Consider the following 12502-nt stretch of genomic DNA (forward strand, 5'->3'; position numbering starts at 1 on the left):
ACCTGGAGCCATGGCATTACCTAATAATCGTGTTTTAAAAGAAATGAAAAAGAGAAAAGATAGGGAAAAATAAGTTTCTCACAGAAAAGGACCTGAAGAGTGTTCCTTACAATATCAGAGGAGGTAAAAATAACCCATTGTTGGATACCTTTGTATTTAAGACATTTTTGTATTGTTTATGAGCTGTCACTGTTTATGAGTTAATTGTATGAATTTTTACTTTGGTTGTCTGGGTCCTGGGTTCTACACAGCTGAGCTCAGCAGAACTGCAATCTTTTCTTCAAAAGGAAAAAAAAGTTCCACTCCCAGATTATTGGAAAAAAGAACCCTGTCTCTTGTTTATTTATTTATTTAGAAAGCACATACAGCGGTGCATGGGAAGGGGAAGAGAGATGCAAAACAGGTGAGCATACAAATCCATCTCAAAAGAAATAGTGAGACACTTCCCAGATGATTAGTAGTACATCAGTCTATGTGAGCATTTAAACCGTTGTACCTCTAGATTAAAAAAAGAAACCACAGAGAATTTCTGAAGAACAAAGTAAATGTCTATATTTCAGAAATCCCACCACAATCAACTCGTAGGCAGCAATGTTTTTGTTTTGTTTTTTGTTCCTGATGTTTCCTCAAAGGGGTCTCTCTTGCTCACGCTATGGTTTCTTTCCGCAGTGTCCGCCTCTGGTGACAAGTAAGGATACTTGTGAATGAAGATTTCCCCTTCGTTCTCGACCTTTTCTTTAACTTCTTCTGATGCTTGAGCGAAATTCCAAGCTCCTCCATTATCGCATTGAAGGAAAGACACTGGTGGAAGACGGAAATGGCATTAAACACTCCTCATCGAAGGCAGAGTTCCACCATACCCTTTGCACAAATGGTGGCTTTTAGAAACAAGGACCTGAGGTCTTACTGGTGGGCTCAGAAAGCTTCTCTGCTGAGTTCTGCCAGCTTTGAATAAGCCCCTAAGGTATAATAGGTGAGTCTGTATAAGTCATGTTTTTTCCCTAACTCGGCTTGCACTGAATTTCGTTTAACTTTGGCTTAACTAAAGCTGATTATGAATGTTTCTGAAATTCTACACAGATGCATTTGTGATGTTTTGGTGGCTTCATATCATAAAACTTACCCTTTTTCAGTAGGTAAACTTCCTCCTCACCTTAAATGAAAAAAGATCTTTTTTAAATCACATGTACCTTAGCCACAAAAAAATGGCTATACTAGAGGAAACAAAGAACACCGTTTTTCAAGATTTCTTTGTGGTTTAGTTATTTTCCCCTCTTGAAATTAACAGACATTTCTAAAATACAGCACAGTCCTCAATCCTCTTCTTTCTTTGGAAAGAATCTTTTTCAAATATTGTGTGTTGAAGAAAGGAGACAATTACCACAAGAATAAGGTAGCTGAATAGTTTGGAAAGAAAGCAGAAATCTTTTTTCTTCCCACCATCACAACATTAACAGAGACATTTCGGGTAAGTGGAAACATCCTTTAAAATCTACAGCTGGAATAATGACATGTAACACAAAAAAACCACAAAGAGGCTTTAAGTGGAAGTATCTAGCAATGCAAAAAAATTGTTCCATGCAAATATATATAAACAGATTATTTATATATAAAATGAAGTGATGGTAACAGTGTGAAACAAAGCTTTAACGACCCTACCTTCATCAAGTTGAATAAATCCTTCCTACCAAACCCCTTCTAGAACTGCAGAACTGACCAGCTTTAAAACAACTGGTTAAAACTACAGTTCTTGTAAAATGACAGCAACAGCACACAGACACGGTTCTCTGTATCAAATATACAAATTCCCTTCTAGAGTGATACTGAAGCAAGGTAAGCAGTGTTCAGTTCTTAACCAGTAATAATCCAATAGTGACCTCAGTTATACAGGGCTAAAAAAAGTAAACACAGATATATTATTGGAAGAGGAGAAAACCCAAGCTTTCCTCGTAGTCACCTATTCCAGAGGAATGTTTTCAAATGCAAAAGAGAGTATGAGGGTAACCTGGATCAAGGTTAAATCATTTGTTTAAGGTAGCTACGGAATCCCAGAGAAGTGAATTCCACACACCGTGCTTCTTCCTCTCCGGTATAAACCCGCTGTATAACATGTGTAACCCTGGTTCCGCAAATAAGCTCAAGACATCAGTGCATCAGAGTGTGTGTGTATTTTAACTGTGTATGATCTTGCGTATGCCATCATGTCCTTTTGTGGGATGGGCTGCACACAGACTACAATCCCATAGTATGTTAAATCTATAGTTTAATATGCTCTTTCTTTGAGATGCTTGATTTTTGCTCATCTAAAATTCTTAGTATACATAACTACTATTAATTCATTCCAGACCCAAAATGTAATAGACAGAGGCCAGGGCAGTGTACTGCTTTTTTTTCAAATTACTGTCTGATAATAGCCAGGAATTTGCTGGTGCGATTATAATTTAAATATCTCCTTTGACACTGTAATATAGGAATTCTAGCATTACTGGAGTTCGAGTCAAAGGTGTCTGCTGCAGCCTCATGCCCTGTGGAAGCAGCAGGTGAAACAGGTATCATCCTGGTAAAGACACTATTTCTATATTGCTTCAGGCTTCTTTAGAGAGAAGCACCACTTATTTCCAAACTAATAAAAATGTATGCTCTGATTATCTATGACTTAGCACGGATAATTTCTCTCTACTATCTTAGTTTTAAATGAGCTTTCAAAATCTGGATTACAAAGTGATTCCAGAACTCCATGGCAAATAAGGAAAGGGTCATATTAACCATTTGTAGGATTGATCAGGTTTATTTTTATTTTCTTTCCCTGTTGTTCTCACTAACCTGTATGTTGTGTGTGTATTTAATAACAGCCATCAGTCTCTGCAATGTGCATACAGGGATGACTTCTGCAGATTAAATAGTACATTTTACTGCCTTGTTAATAAGCTTGTATTTTAATTTTCCAAACTGATTCATATTATTCAGACTATGCATTTATCATAATGTCCTTCAATTTCATATCAACAAAATAGTCCCATGAAGATCATTTTACATCTGCAGATAGATATTTAAGACGTATTGCTGACATTAAGTGTGTGAGGTTTTTAATACCTGACTACATGATTTGTGAAGTGCCCAACTGGTTCCACTTCCAACTCTGTTTTGAATTTTAAAATAAATATTATCAGAAAGACTTCAAGGTATTCTTAGGCATGGCTTTGGTGTTTAGGTCTTGTCTCTAAGAATTAAACTTTTGCCTAATTGTTCATCGATAGAATATAAAAAACATTACTGTTCTTGTTGATGATTAGGCCATTCAAAATCTGAAAGGGCTCTACCTTATCAAGACTCTCTCCTATCCTATCCTGGCAGTGCAAAGCCCCAGTGGGATGATTACCCACGAGAGAGGTCACACACACACTCAAAACCCATGGGAATGGGCTCAGCCATCCTGCAGAGACAGTGGGTTGGGAGAAGGACGGGAGGAGGTTTACAGTGATAGCTTCCTGGGTCCCACACCTTGCAGCTCCTGCTGCTGGCTTTGTAAAAGCACAAAAGCAGTTTTACTTTTACAGTTGCATTATGCTTAGTTTCGGGGGACTTGCAACACCATTGGCATGAGTTTTGTCATCCTGAAGCAATGAATTAAATGTAGTTTTAAGACCCTGGACTGATACTTCAAAGATATTCCAATGGTTATGGACATAACTATGACTCTGATCAATTTTGTGCATATTCCCCTCTGAGATCCCACCACCTTTGAGAAAGCCAGTTGGGGGTGGCAAAGAGCATTACAAACATGGGAGACACAGGGCTGCTTCTGCCCCTCTGCCTTCACACAGAGCTTGAGATGGTCTGAGAGAGCAATCTGAGATGATACCTTGAACTTTCAGGCGTTTGGTTACTCATTCCAAAGGACAGTTACACGTGAACTTTCTTTTGAGCCCCAGGAAGCATAGCTCAAAATCCTATTTATCTCCGAGCTTGTGTGTGCAATCAGGAAACTGAACAGATGTCTGAAAACTGGAACCGCCCTGAACTTTTCAAGCAGTACAAAACTGTGGTACAGAGTGAGTACAAACTCAGCCAGAATGCTGTAGGATTTACAGGAAAATCATGGGCAAGAAACATTCAGTGGGGACTCCCTAGATGACCCTCTGAACAGCACCGTGTCTGCAGCATAATTACAGTTGCCTTTAAAAAGGGGATGGTGACATTAAAATTCCATTTAAAAAGGTAAGATACTGTTCTTTTAATCTCATATTCAGATAGCCAGACTGAAAGCGTTTCTTTAAAAAGCTATTTTTTTACATGCTGTTAAGTCCATTTTTGAGGTCTTGCCGAGAATGAGAGCAGAGTAGGCACAGAGCAATACATTTAACAACAGAGTAATAAGTTTAACATTTTACTTTTAGTCAGCTTGACTTTCTCATTCTAGCAGTGTCAAAATGCTGCAGGACATGGCATGTGAGGCTAAAAGGAAGTGTCATCCTTTAAAAACAGAATAGATTTTGTTCTCCTTGTGATGTGAGACTCTTTCTCTTTGCCCTTTGGTCATTTCAGCAGGCTATAAAAGCTAGGTCATGAAGCTCCCAAATCCTTCCTTACACTCCCCTACAGAAGACTGTGTTAAGCTTTAGGATAATTACAAATTCTGAATTTAAAAAATAACATAATATAAAGTAGAAACAAGACTGAAAAAAAAAAGAATCTGTGGTCAGGCTTTATCAATCTGCTGCTTATGCTGCTGGGCTACCGCTGGGGACAAGACTTTTCAATTGCATTTTATTAACACCTTGCAAAAACAAACAAATAACAAAAAAACCCCAAAACCAAAACCAGTGTGCTGTGTCGGAGAACTGAGAACTATGAAAATCAAAGGATGTGGGCCAGATTTTATTCTGGAAGAACACCTGACCAGCTCAGGCACAGAGGAGGAAGTGCAGAAGTCAGGATTTTTCTTTTGCAGTGCCCTCATCGCTGTGAAGGACCCATAGCTGGGACACTGACCCATGTCTTCTGCTGAAAGAAAAGTGATTTGTTTGTGCCTAGTGCACCAAAGGAAAAATATCTAAAGTAGTTTCTCCTAGCGAGCGAAATGCTGTTGCAATTAAGAATCTGTTTGAGTATTCTGTCACTGATGGCTAACTGCAAGAGGAGATCACTAAATTGTCTTTTAAACTGTCAGAGTCTATGGAGCAGTGATTGTCAAAACAGTATGACAATAATCCATGGATTAATTTAACTGTTCCTCAGTTATATAAACTGTTCCTCAGTTTCCTGCCTACAAGAAAGAAATCAGTAAAGCTACTTGTTGGTCTCACAAACCATCTAAACATGAATGGGACTGCTCAGTGAAGGCATAGATGGCCACAGTCGTGTTTGGAGGTGGGGTTATGGCCTGAAAATGGAGGGGCTCAAGCTGATTGACGTTCGTTGAAGAGGGGGAATTTGCAGACCTGACAACTTCACAAAAAATTCTATTTTGCAAGAACTTCAGTAAGGTAGAGGATTTCTTCCTCCTCTCCCTTCTTCTCCTCCTTTGTTTCTGAAGAGCTAAAGATGTGAAGCTTCAAGGCTTTGATCCGAGAGAGATGGCACAAACACACGATACTGTGGCAGTACTTCGCGGAAATATCAATCTAGTTGGGGAAAGCGTTATTGCTGTGCTTGGTCTACTTCCGCAGCGCAGGCGTGTTGTTAATCCACCCTCATCCTGGCTCTTTGAAACAGTGATCATATTGCCTTCATTCCCCTCATTCTTCTCTTGTCTCGTCCTTTCTCCCTCCTTCCCCCTGCACCTTTGCCTGTTTGCATTGCAGACTGTTTGATGAGGGCAGGAACTGCCACTAAATAAAGGTAGGCCCACTGACCCCAGCCAAATCAATCTGGCAATGGCTTGCGACTAGCTCGTTCACGGACCCTTTGCTTTCAATGGTAGGTAGCTTATGCGTGTCAAAGCATATGGCATTTTTTGCAAACACCTATTAATTTGAATATTTTGGGAGTTCTGAGTAAAATGCAGCAGCAGCAAAACAAAAATTAATGTAAAATGACATAGGGGTATGCCCTATGCCATTTTTCTCCCAAAATAGCTCTGGCTATGCTTTACTAGTACCGCAGTGCCAGAACCGATGTAGTCAGTTGTGGCTCACCCATCACAGGCAGATGTGCTGGCTCTGTGCTGATTGCACAGTAAGGTCCCTGCGCTGGCACACACCTGGGAAGGGATCTGGTTTGATTATCGGGCCCTGGATGCAGTTGCAAGGCTGCAAGTTAGGAGGATGCAATGGTGACCATCTGTATTTGTGAACAGAGTATTTTTTGAGGCCAAATTTCAAAGTATAGCGGTCATAGAAGCTTAGAGCGCTGACAAGCGGAAAATCTTTGAATGCTTTAACACTTCTTCTTGAAGCTTGTTGTGTCTATGCAAGAGTCCTCCCAGGTGCCATGCACTTCATGGGAGATGCTATGGGCTGTGCCTTCCTCAAGCCTTGCTGTTAACCTGAAGGCACCTGCCTTTTCCTGGAGCCACAGCAAACCTTGCAAAAATTGCCTTTACAAGCATAGATTCGTTAGCACGTGGGTGGCATGTTGGCTCTTCACTGCCTCAGCTGCTGGCGTAGCTGCTGAGGAGCAAGTAAGGCTTTTTAATAACCCTTTATATAGCTAGGTGTGAAGCTCCGTTAGGGAAAGAAGGAGCTGTTTTGTAATTCCCACAGGCAAGCCGATGTCTGTGAGGTTGTCTGTGGGGACAGCTAGCCACGGGGAAACAATGACTGTTACTAACATTGTGATTGTTTCCTTGACAGATATGAAAATGTTTACCCAAAAAGTGACAGAAACTTTCTGGATTCTGTGTTCATCAAAACAGTGATTAGAAAATTGGTCGAAGCTGCAACCTGGAGGATTTCTTGCGTAGAGCGATGATGGAGATAAACACATTAGGAATTTTCCTTCTCCTCTGAGAGTTGAGAGAAGCTGAATTTAATTAGTTTTAAGTCTCTTCTACTGGGAAACTGCGAACAAAAGTGCTTTCTTAAATCGAGGATACAGAAGATCTAATTCAGGTCTTTGTTGGTAAGAAGGCTCATTTTATGAAGAGCCAAAGCTTTCACGACCCTATTCAAACAAGTTAAAATGCCATTTTGAGCAAGACAATTTCTTGCAGCGTCTGGAGCAGAGCGTAAACACTCGTGTACACGCATGAGCACTGGCAGAGAAGAATTGGTATAGCCTCGTTATGAGCACTACATCTTCATCACAAAAAATACTTAAGCCTACTGCCAGCATAAATAGTGCTGGCCAAAAATTGTAATATGAATAGAAGGAAAACACAGGTCACTGTATGCTCTGGCTTTTCTCAGGATCCAGGTATGAGAGAAACAATTCAAGAGGAGAAACAGAGCTTCGCCGCAGCACTTCAGCGACTGAGTGTGAAGGCATCTACTAGAACAAGTTTTCTAATTGCAGTAGAGTCCAGAAATGGCCCCTCAATAAAACAGATCATTAACTTGTTTCATGAGGAGGAACTGCAGTGGGCAAGAAAACATAAAGTAGGTGTGAGGGGCAGGAAATGAATTGGTGAAACTGGCGGTAAGCTGGGATATAATGAAATACAGACAAAAGGTAATCAGATTTTGAAAACATGGTGGTTTGCCACAGTTCATGACATCCTACAAGCTGACATTTCTATACATTTTGTGTAGCTCAAATTGTTGTCATATGTTTTCAGTGGCAACAACAGATCAAGTCCGTTGTCTCCTGCCCTTGCAGTCCCCAGACTAGCTGAGGACTAGAGAAAATCAAACTAGTATCCTTCCAGGGTATAAAAAATACCCAGTACCAATTTCCTACACAAAAGCTTCCTTGTGTGTTTCAATATGGAACACAATGCCAAGGCTTTACTGTTTGATATAAATCGATATCCTGATTTTGCCATAAAGGAGCTTTCTATGTTACAAAGCCTTGTAATAGTGAACATCATGAATTGCTTAAGCCAAGTCAACGGAGTTTTTCTGTGAAAGGTATATATTGGGGGTGCCTGAGGGTGCTTTTGTTGAATATGTTCTTAAATGTTAATGGTTACATGGTATAAAATTTAACTGATAGATATGATTTTGTTACTTGGAGGCTTTGGCTAATGAATTTTAAATGGATGAATTAAAATTCATTAAATATTGACACTGGGAATAAGATATGCCAGCTAAAAATCTCTGGCTGTTATAATAGGGGTTCAGAAAGTTAATGGAGCCCTGCAGGTTATTTTCTGAGGTTTATAAAGAACTGCCTGGCCCACTTGCTGAATGCTTCGGCAGACACCAAGCGAAGTATTTCTCCATGCTTTTAGTAATAAGACTGCAATTGGTTTACTCAGGTTTGGTAGAAGTTGAAAAGGAGGTAAATAATTTTTCTTACCTGAAAAAGGTGAATTACCCCATGAAATTACAAGATGACAATTGTACATAGAGACTGTGATAATTCTTAAAATCTACTACAGTCTACTGCACTCACTCTTCGCTGTAGGTGTAATTCTTTTCTGTAATATGCATTTAAACTGCCCAAATTTCCAGGACTTTGACAATTTGCGTTAGATAAGCTTATCTCCTGCTGAAGCAAGAGGCACTTTGAAGTCATTAACTATGTGTTGGTGAGGACAACCTTTGCCATTATGTGCACTGTTTAAGTTTAATGCTTTCCATCGGACACACCTTTTTTCTTTCCTGACTATACAGTGTGAATTGAGGGCTGCGTTCGAATCCCTCGCTCCTCTCGGATTAACTTGCCACAATCTAACTCCGTAGATAAGGTGGTGCCAGAGGTGGAGTTGGACGGATGGGTTTGCTTACACTGTAGTCCGTAAAAGAAACAAAAGGCCTTGCATGCAAGAAAAGAAAAATGGAGAAAAATGAATGAAAGAAGTAAAATTAAAAACAAACATGAGAATGAGATTCAAAAGCTATTTAAATCAAAAGAGATTCTATTTATGGAAACAGAAAAGTAATAGATTGTATTCGACTCATGCTTTGGATTAGCTTAGCGATAATATACACTGTATAGCATTTTCCATCTAAGCTTCTTATATCACCAGAATAAAAATAAAACAAACGGAGAGAAATCAGAAAGTAACACTGGAATTACTGGTATTCTACTTTCTGTAAAATTACTTCTGGAAAAGAAGTATGATGTTGCCACATTAACTCACTTAAAGATTTTAATTATTAAAAGACTGCCTAAAACAGGCAACGCATTGCTGTGAAACAATAGTACAGTTTCAGAAACGGTGTATATATATGTATATATGTATCCCTGAATACTACGTCATTCACCCAACATATTGCTCAGTAAATTAACACTCCCTCACGATGTAAACCTTTAGGTCTACTTTAATTATAACTTCAGGAATGCATTGCCTTTCCCAGACTCCTGAAGAGTTTCCAGAATATTCTGCACCATATTAGCATTTATACTAAACATTTTAATTAACTGCAACTGTTCTCCAAAACATATTTGAATGAAAGAGCTCCTGAGACATGTATGAGACAGAGATACTGATACATTCTTTATGCATTTTGTGTTAAAAACGTTCTATAGGGTTAAAGTACTAATCAGAAAGCTGCAATATGTGCAAAATACATTCAGCTTTTATCTCTGACTTATTCCAAAGCAGGGACACCTTGATTAATAACGCCTGCAAAATTGCTCCACATGAGCTGCGCCTGTTGTTCGCAGACAGTGCCATTGCCTTGAATGAGGGCTTGCTCAGGCACACGTGGAGATGTCTGCACAGTCAGGAGCTGCCCTCTCCTGCAGGATACTGCGAGGACCAAGTCCACTGACATTGACGTTAGGTGTCACGGACCCAAAATAACCCCACGTGCCATTTGGAAAATGAAGATGCATGGTAGGATTCAGCTCAGTTCCTTTCAGATGTCTGAACAGCAGGCGTGTAGCCTTCGCTTACGGTGATCCCTTACCAGCAGCAAAGAGATACAGGTGATTTATCCTATCCAAAATCAGACGTTGTCCTCTAGAGGCCCTCAGCCCTGGCTGCTTGTTTTTACTCAGGTGTCAATCCCTCTCACGTCCCAGCACCACTGCTGCATGCGGTGTAAACTGCAGCTCTGAGACCGAGTTCAAAATGTTCTCCTTCTCCTCCCACTTGTCCCAGCTGCCTTCGTTAAGGTTATTTTTCTCGACAGTAATTTCTGGCATTTATATCATCAGGCTTGCAGGATTACACCTTGGATGAAGAGGAGGTATTGCCCACGGAAAAGCTCCTGCCTTTCCCATCTAAAAGTGCAAAGTGAGCTTAAACAACTCACTCATAGATAGATGCCTCATGTCTAGAAACCTGAAGTTAGGTGATATGAACCCGCCTCTTGGTGATTGCCTCAGGGGCCACCCATCCTGCAGTGCAATGTGACCCCCGTCCCTATGATAAGGGCTGCTGAAGTGAATGGGATCAGAGCAGCTGTAGCAGTTGAGCCAAACAGGGCCACATCAGGGTCTAGGACATGGCCAGAACCAAACCGGCACCAGGCAAGGCAGCCAGAGTAAGAGGGTCAGCAGACAACTTCGGGAACAGACTCTGAGCTGCTGCTCATGTCTTGCTTCTTTCACAGCGGTTGGTGGTTTGGTAAACGGGTGTTTACACTCTATTTTAATGATTGATTCTATCTCACAAACTGCTGTAATATTCAAGGCGTGATTTATATACAGCATTTCCTTTGTTTTCCCTCTGCCTTTTTAAGTTGCTTATTACACTTCAGTGGAGCTATAACCAGAATTTCTTTGGCTCCATAATCTTACTTTACTGTGGCATCCATCACCTTTCAGTAGGTCTCCCTGCTTTGAAGCGCATGCTTCAGCACAGTGTGTAAACCCCTGGCTGTGGAAAAAATGCTTTCTAGAGCAAGAGAAAAATTATACTTGGGGATTTGGAAGTACATGCCTGTTGTTATTCAAAGGGCTGATGCTAATGCTGTATAAATAAAAAAAATCCAGTTGTGTTTTATTCCTTTCCAACATAATTTATACTTGAAGTCTTAAAGATCAAGCAGAAACTGTTTGAGAAATTAATTGCTCTTGTTCTGCACTGCCATACTAAACAGCACTAATTGGACTGTGGGTGAGGTACTTCCCTGTTCTTATGAATAATTTGCCTTTAGTGCCAGAAACGCATGGTGAGAGTTCACCAACACAAAATCTGCACTCCAGCAAAGAGACTTATAATGCAGTCACCTCCACATCAACAAACCTCAGCCTCCCAGAAACATAAGCAAGCTGGAAATGGATGACTCACCTGCTCAATATCGCTGTTTTTCCTTGATTTATATATAAATTCACCAATGGCTACAAACACCGAAAGAACAAGCCCTGCGGCGAGCACTATGAAGATGCCCCCAATATTCTCCACCCCGAGAGCACTGGCTTCTTTGCTGTCCTCCTCAGGGCAGCCGTTGCCTCGCCACCACTTTTCTTTCATCATGTGCAGCTTTCCCTCCTCCTGCAGCTGGAGGATGGCGATGGTGATCTTGTCTCTGTAAGGAGACCCTGCAAGGTAAGAGCAAGACCCGTCAGTGCTGGTTGCCGCAAAGGGAAGGCAGGGAGGGAGCAAGCTGCTGCTATCTGAAGCAAAAGTGCTCCCTTATCACAAGACTGATTATTCCAGCTAGAAATTGTTGGTTTCTCTTTGGCTGGAAGGGGGAAGAGGACTATCTGTTGGTATCTGCCCTGGGGACTGGAAAGCAGAAGGCTCCTCTGGTGCGGTTATTTGTTTGAGAATTCATTATAATTTCTAGGGTCTCCTACTGAGGTTTATTTAAGCCTTGGCAGTGGGTTTTCTTGCTAAGCAATTCCTCCATATCATGTTTGAATATTGCTTTGAGCATCCTTTGAGACTTTCCGCATTGCATCTCTTCTATTTACTTCAACATCTGTTTATTTTTCCTACTGCATGTAAAATGAGCAGCTGTCTAAGAAAAGCCCACAGTCAGTTAGACACATTCTCTTCTCATTTGTACCTGCATAAGCCCACAGCTCCACTTCAGCTACCTTACAGCTTATAAGAACACAAGGCGGCCCAGTCTTTTTTCCGTGACTTGCAAAAATATTGGCACTGAAGCTGAAAATAGCAACTGTTTTCATGCTTTTTGTTTTCAGGCCAACAGCTTGCTAAATGATGTGTCTTCACATTAATGGGCCTGTACAGTATCTGGCAAACAGCAGGGTCATGTTGGGCGGTTCAATCTGTTCAGGTTTGCCTCTCACGTCCTCTGCTCTGGCTCCCCATCTTCCAAAATCTCTGCCGCCTGTAAGTCCCTTCAGCCAGCTTGTGCTGTTGCAGAAGCACAAGTCTGTAGCCCTAAAGGGGGACAAAGGAGAGGCTCGCCCCTCGCCCGCTTCTGGAGCAGCGCCTAGTTAAAGGAAATTGCTACCAATTAGCTTTTCCCACGTTGCCAGAAGCTGAAGTTATCAACAATAATAGCAGCAATCCTGTTATTAATTATAATAGACA

The 12502-nt window shown here is 40.9% G+C and overlaps 1 protein-coding gene across 2 annotated transcripts in view; it reads right to left on the minus strand.

Annotated features, from left to right (window-relative positions):
* Positions 1–335: 335 nt before the first annotated feature.
* GRIK1 (glutamate ionotropic receptor kainate type subunit 1) overlaps positions 336–12502 on the minus strand; it is a 171686-nt gene continuing 159519 nt past the window's right edge. The window contains exons 15-17 of one of the 2 annotated variants that reach the window (XM_076352735.1): positions 11288–11538; positions 8694–8859; positions 743–801 (exon numbers count right to left, since the gene is read on the minus strand). In XM_076352735.1, coding sequence (XP_076208850.1) covers positions 8710–8859; positions 11288–11538 — 401 coding nt within the window. In that variant the 3' untranslated portion in view covers positions 743–801; positions 8694–8709. Of the gene's footprint in view, positions 802–8693; positions 8860–11287; positions 11539–12502 lie in introns of both variants that reach the window. The other variant, XM_076352726.1, reaches the window with a different exon arrangement.

This window comes from Aptenodytes patagonicus, chromosome 1 (assembly GCF_965638725.1).
Source record: "Aptenodytes patagonicus chromosome 1, bAptPat1.pri.cur, whole genome shotgun sequence".
Taxonomy (NCBI): domain Eukaryota; kingdom Metazoa; phylum Chordata; class Aves; order Sphenisciformes; family Spheniscidae; genus Aptenodytes; species Aptenodytes patagonicus.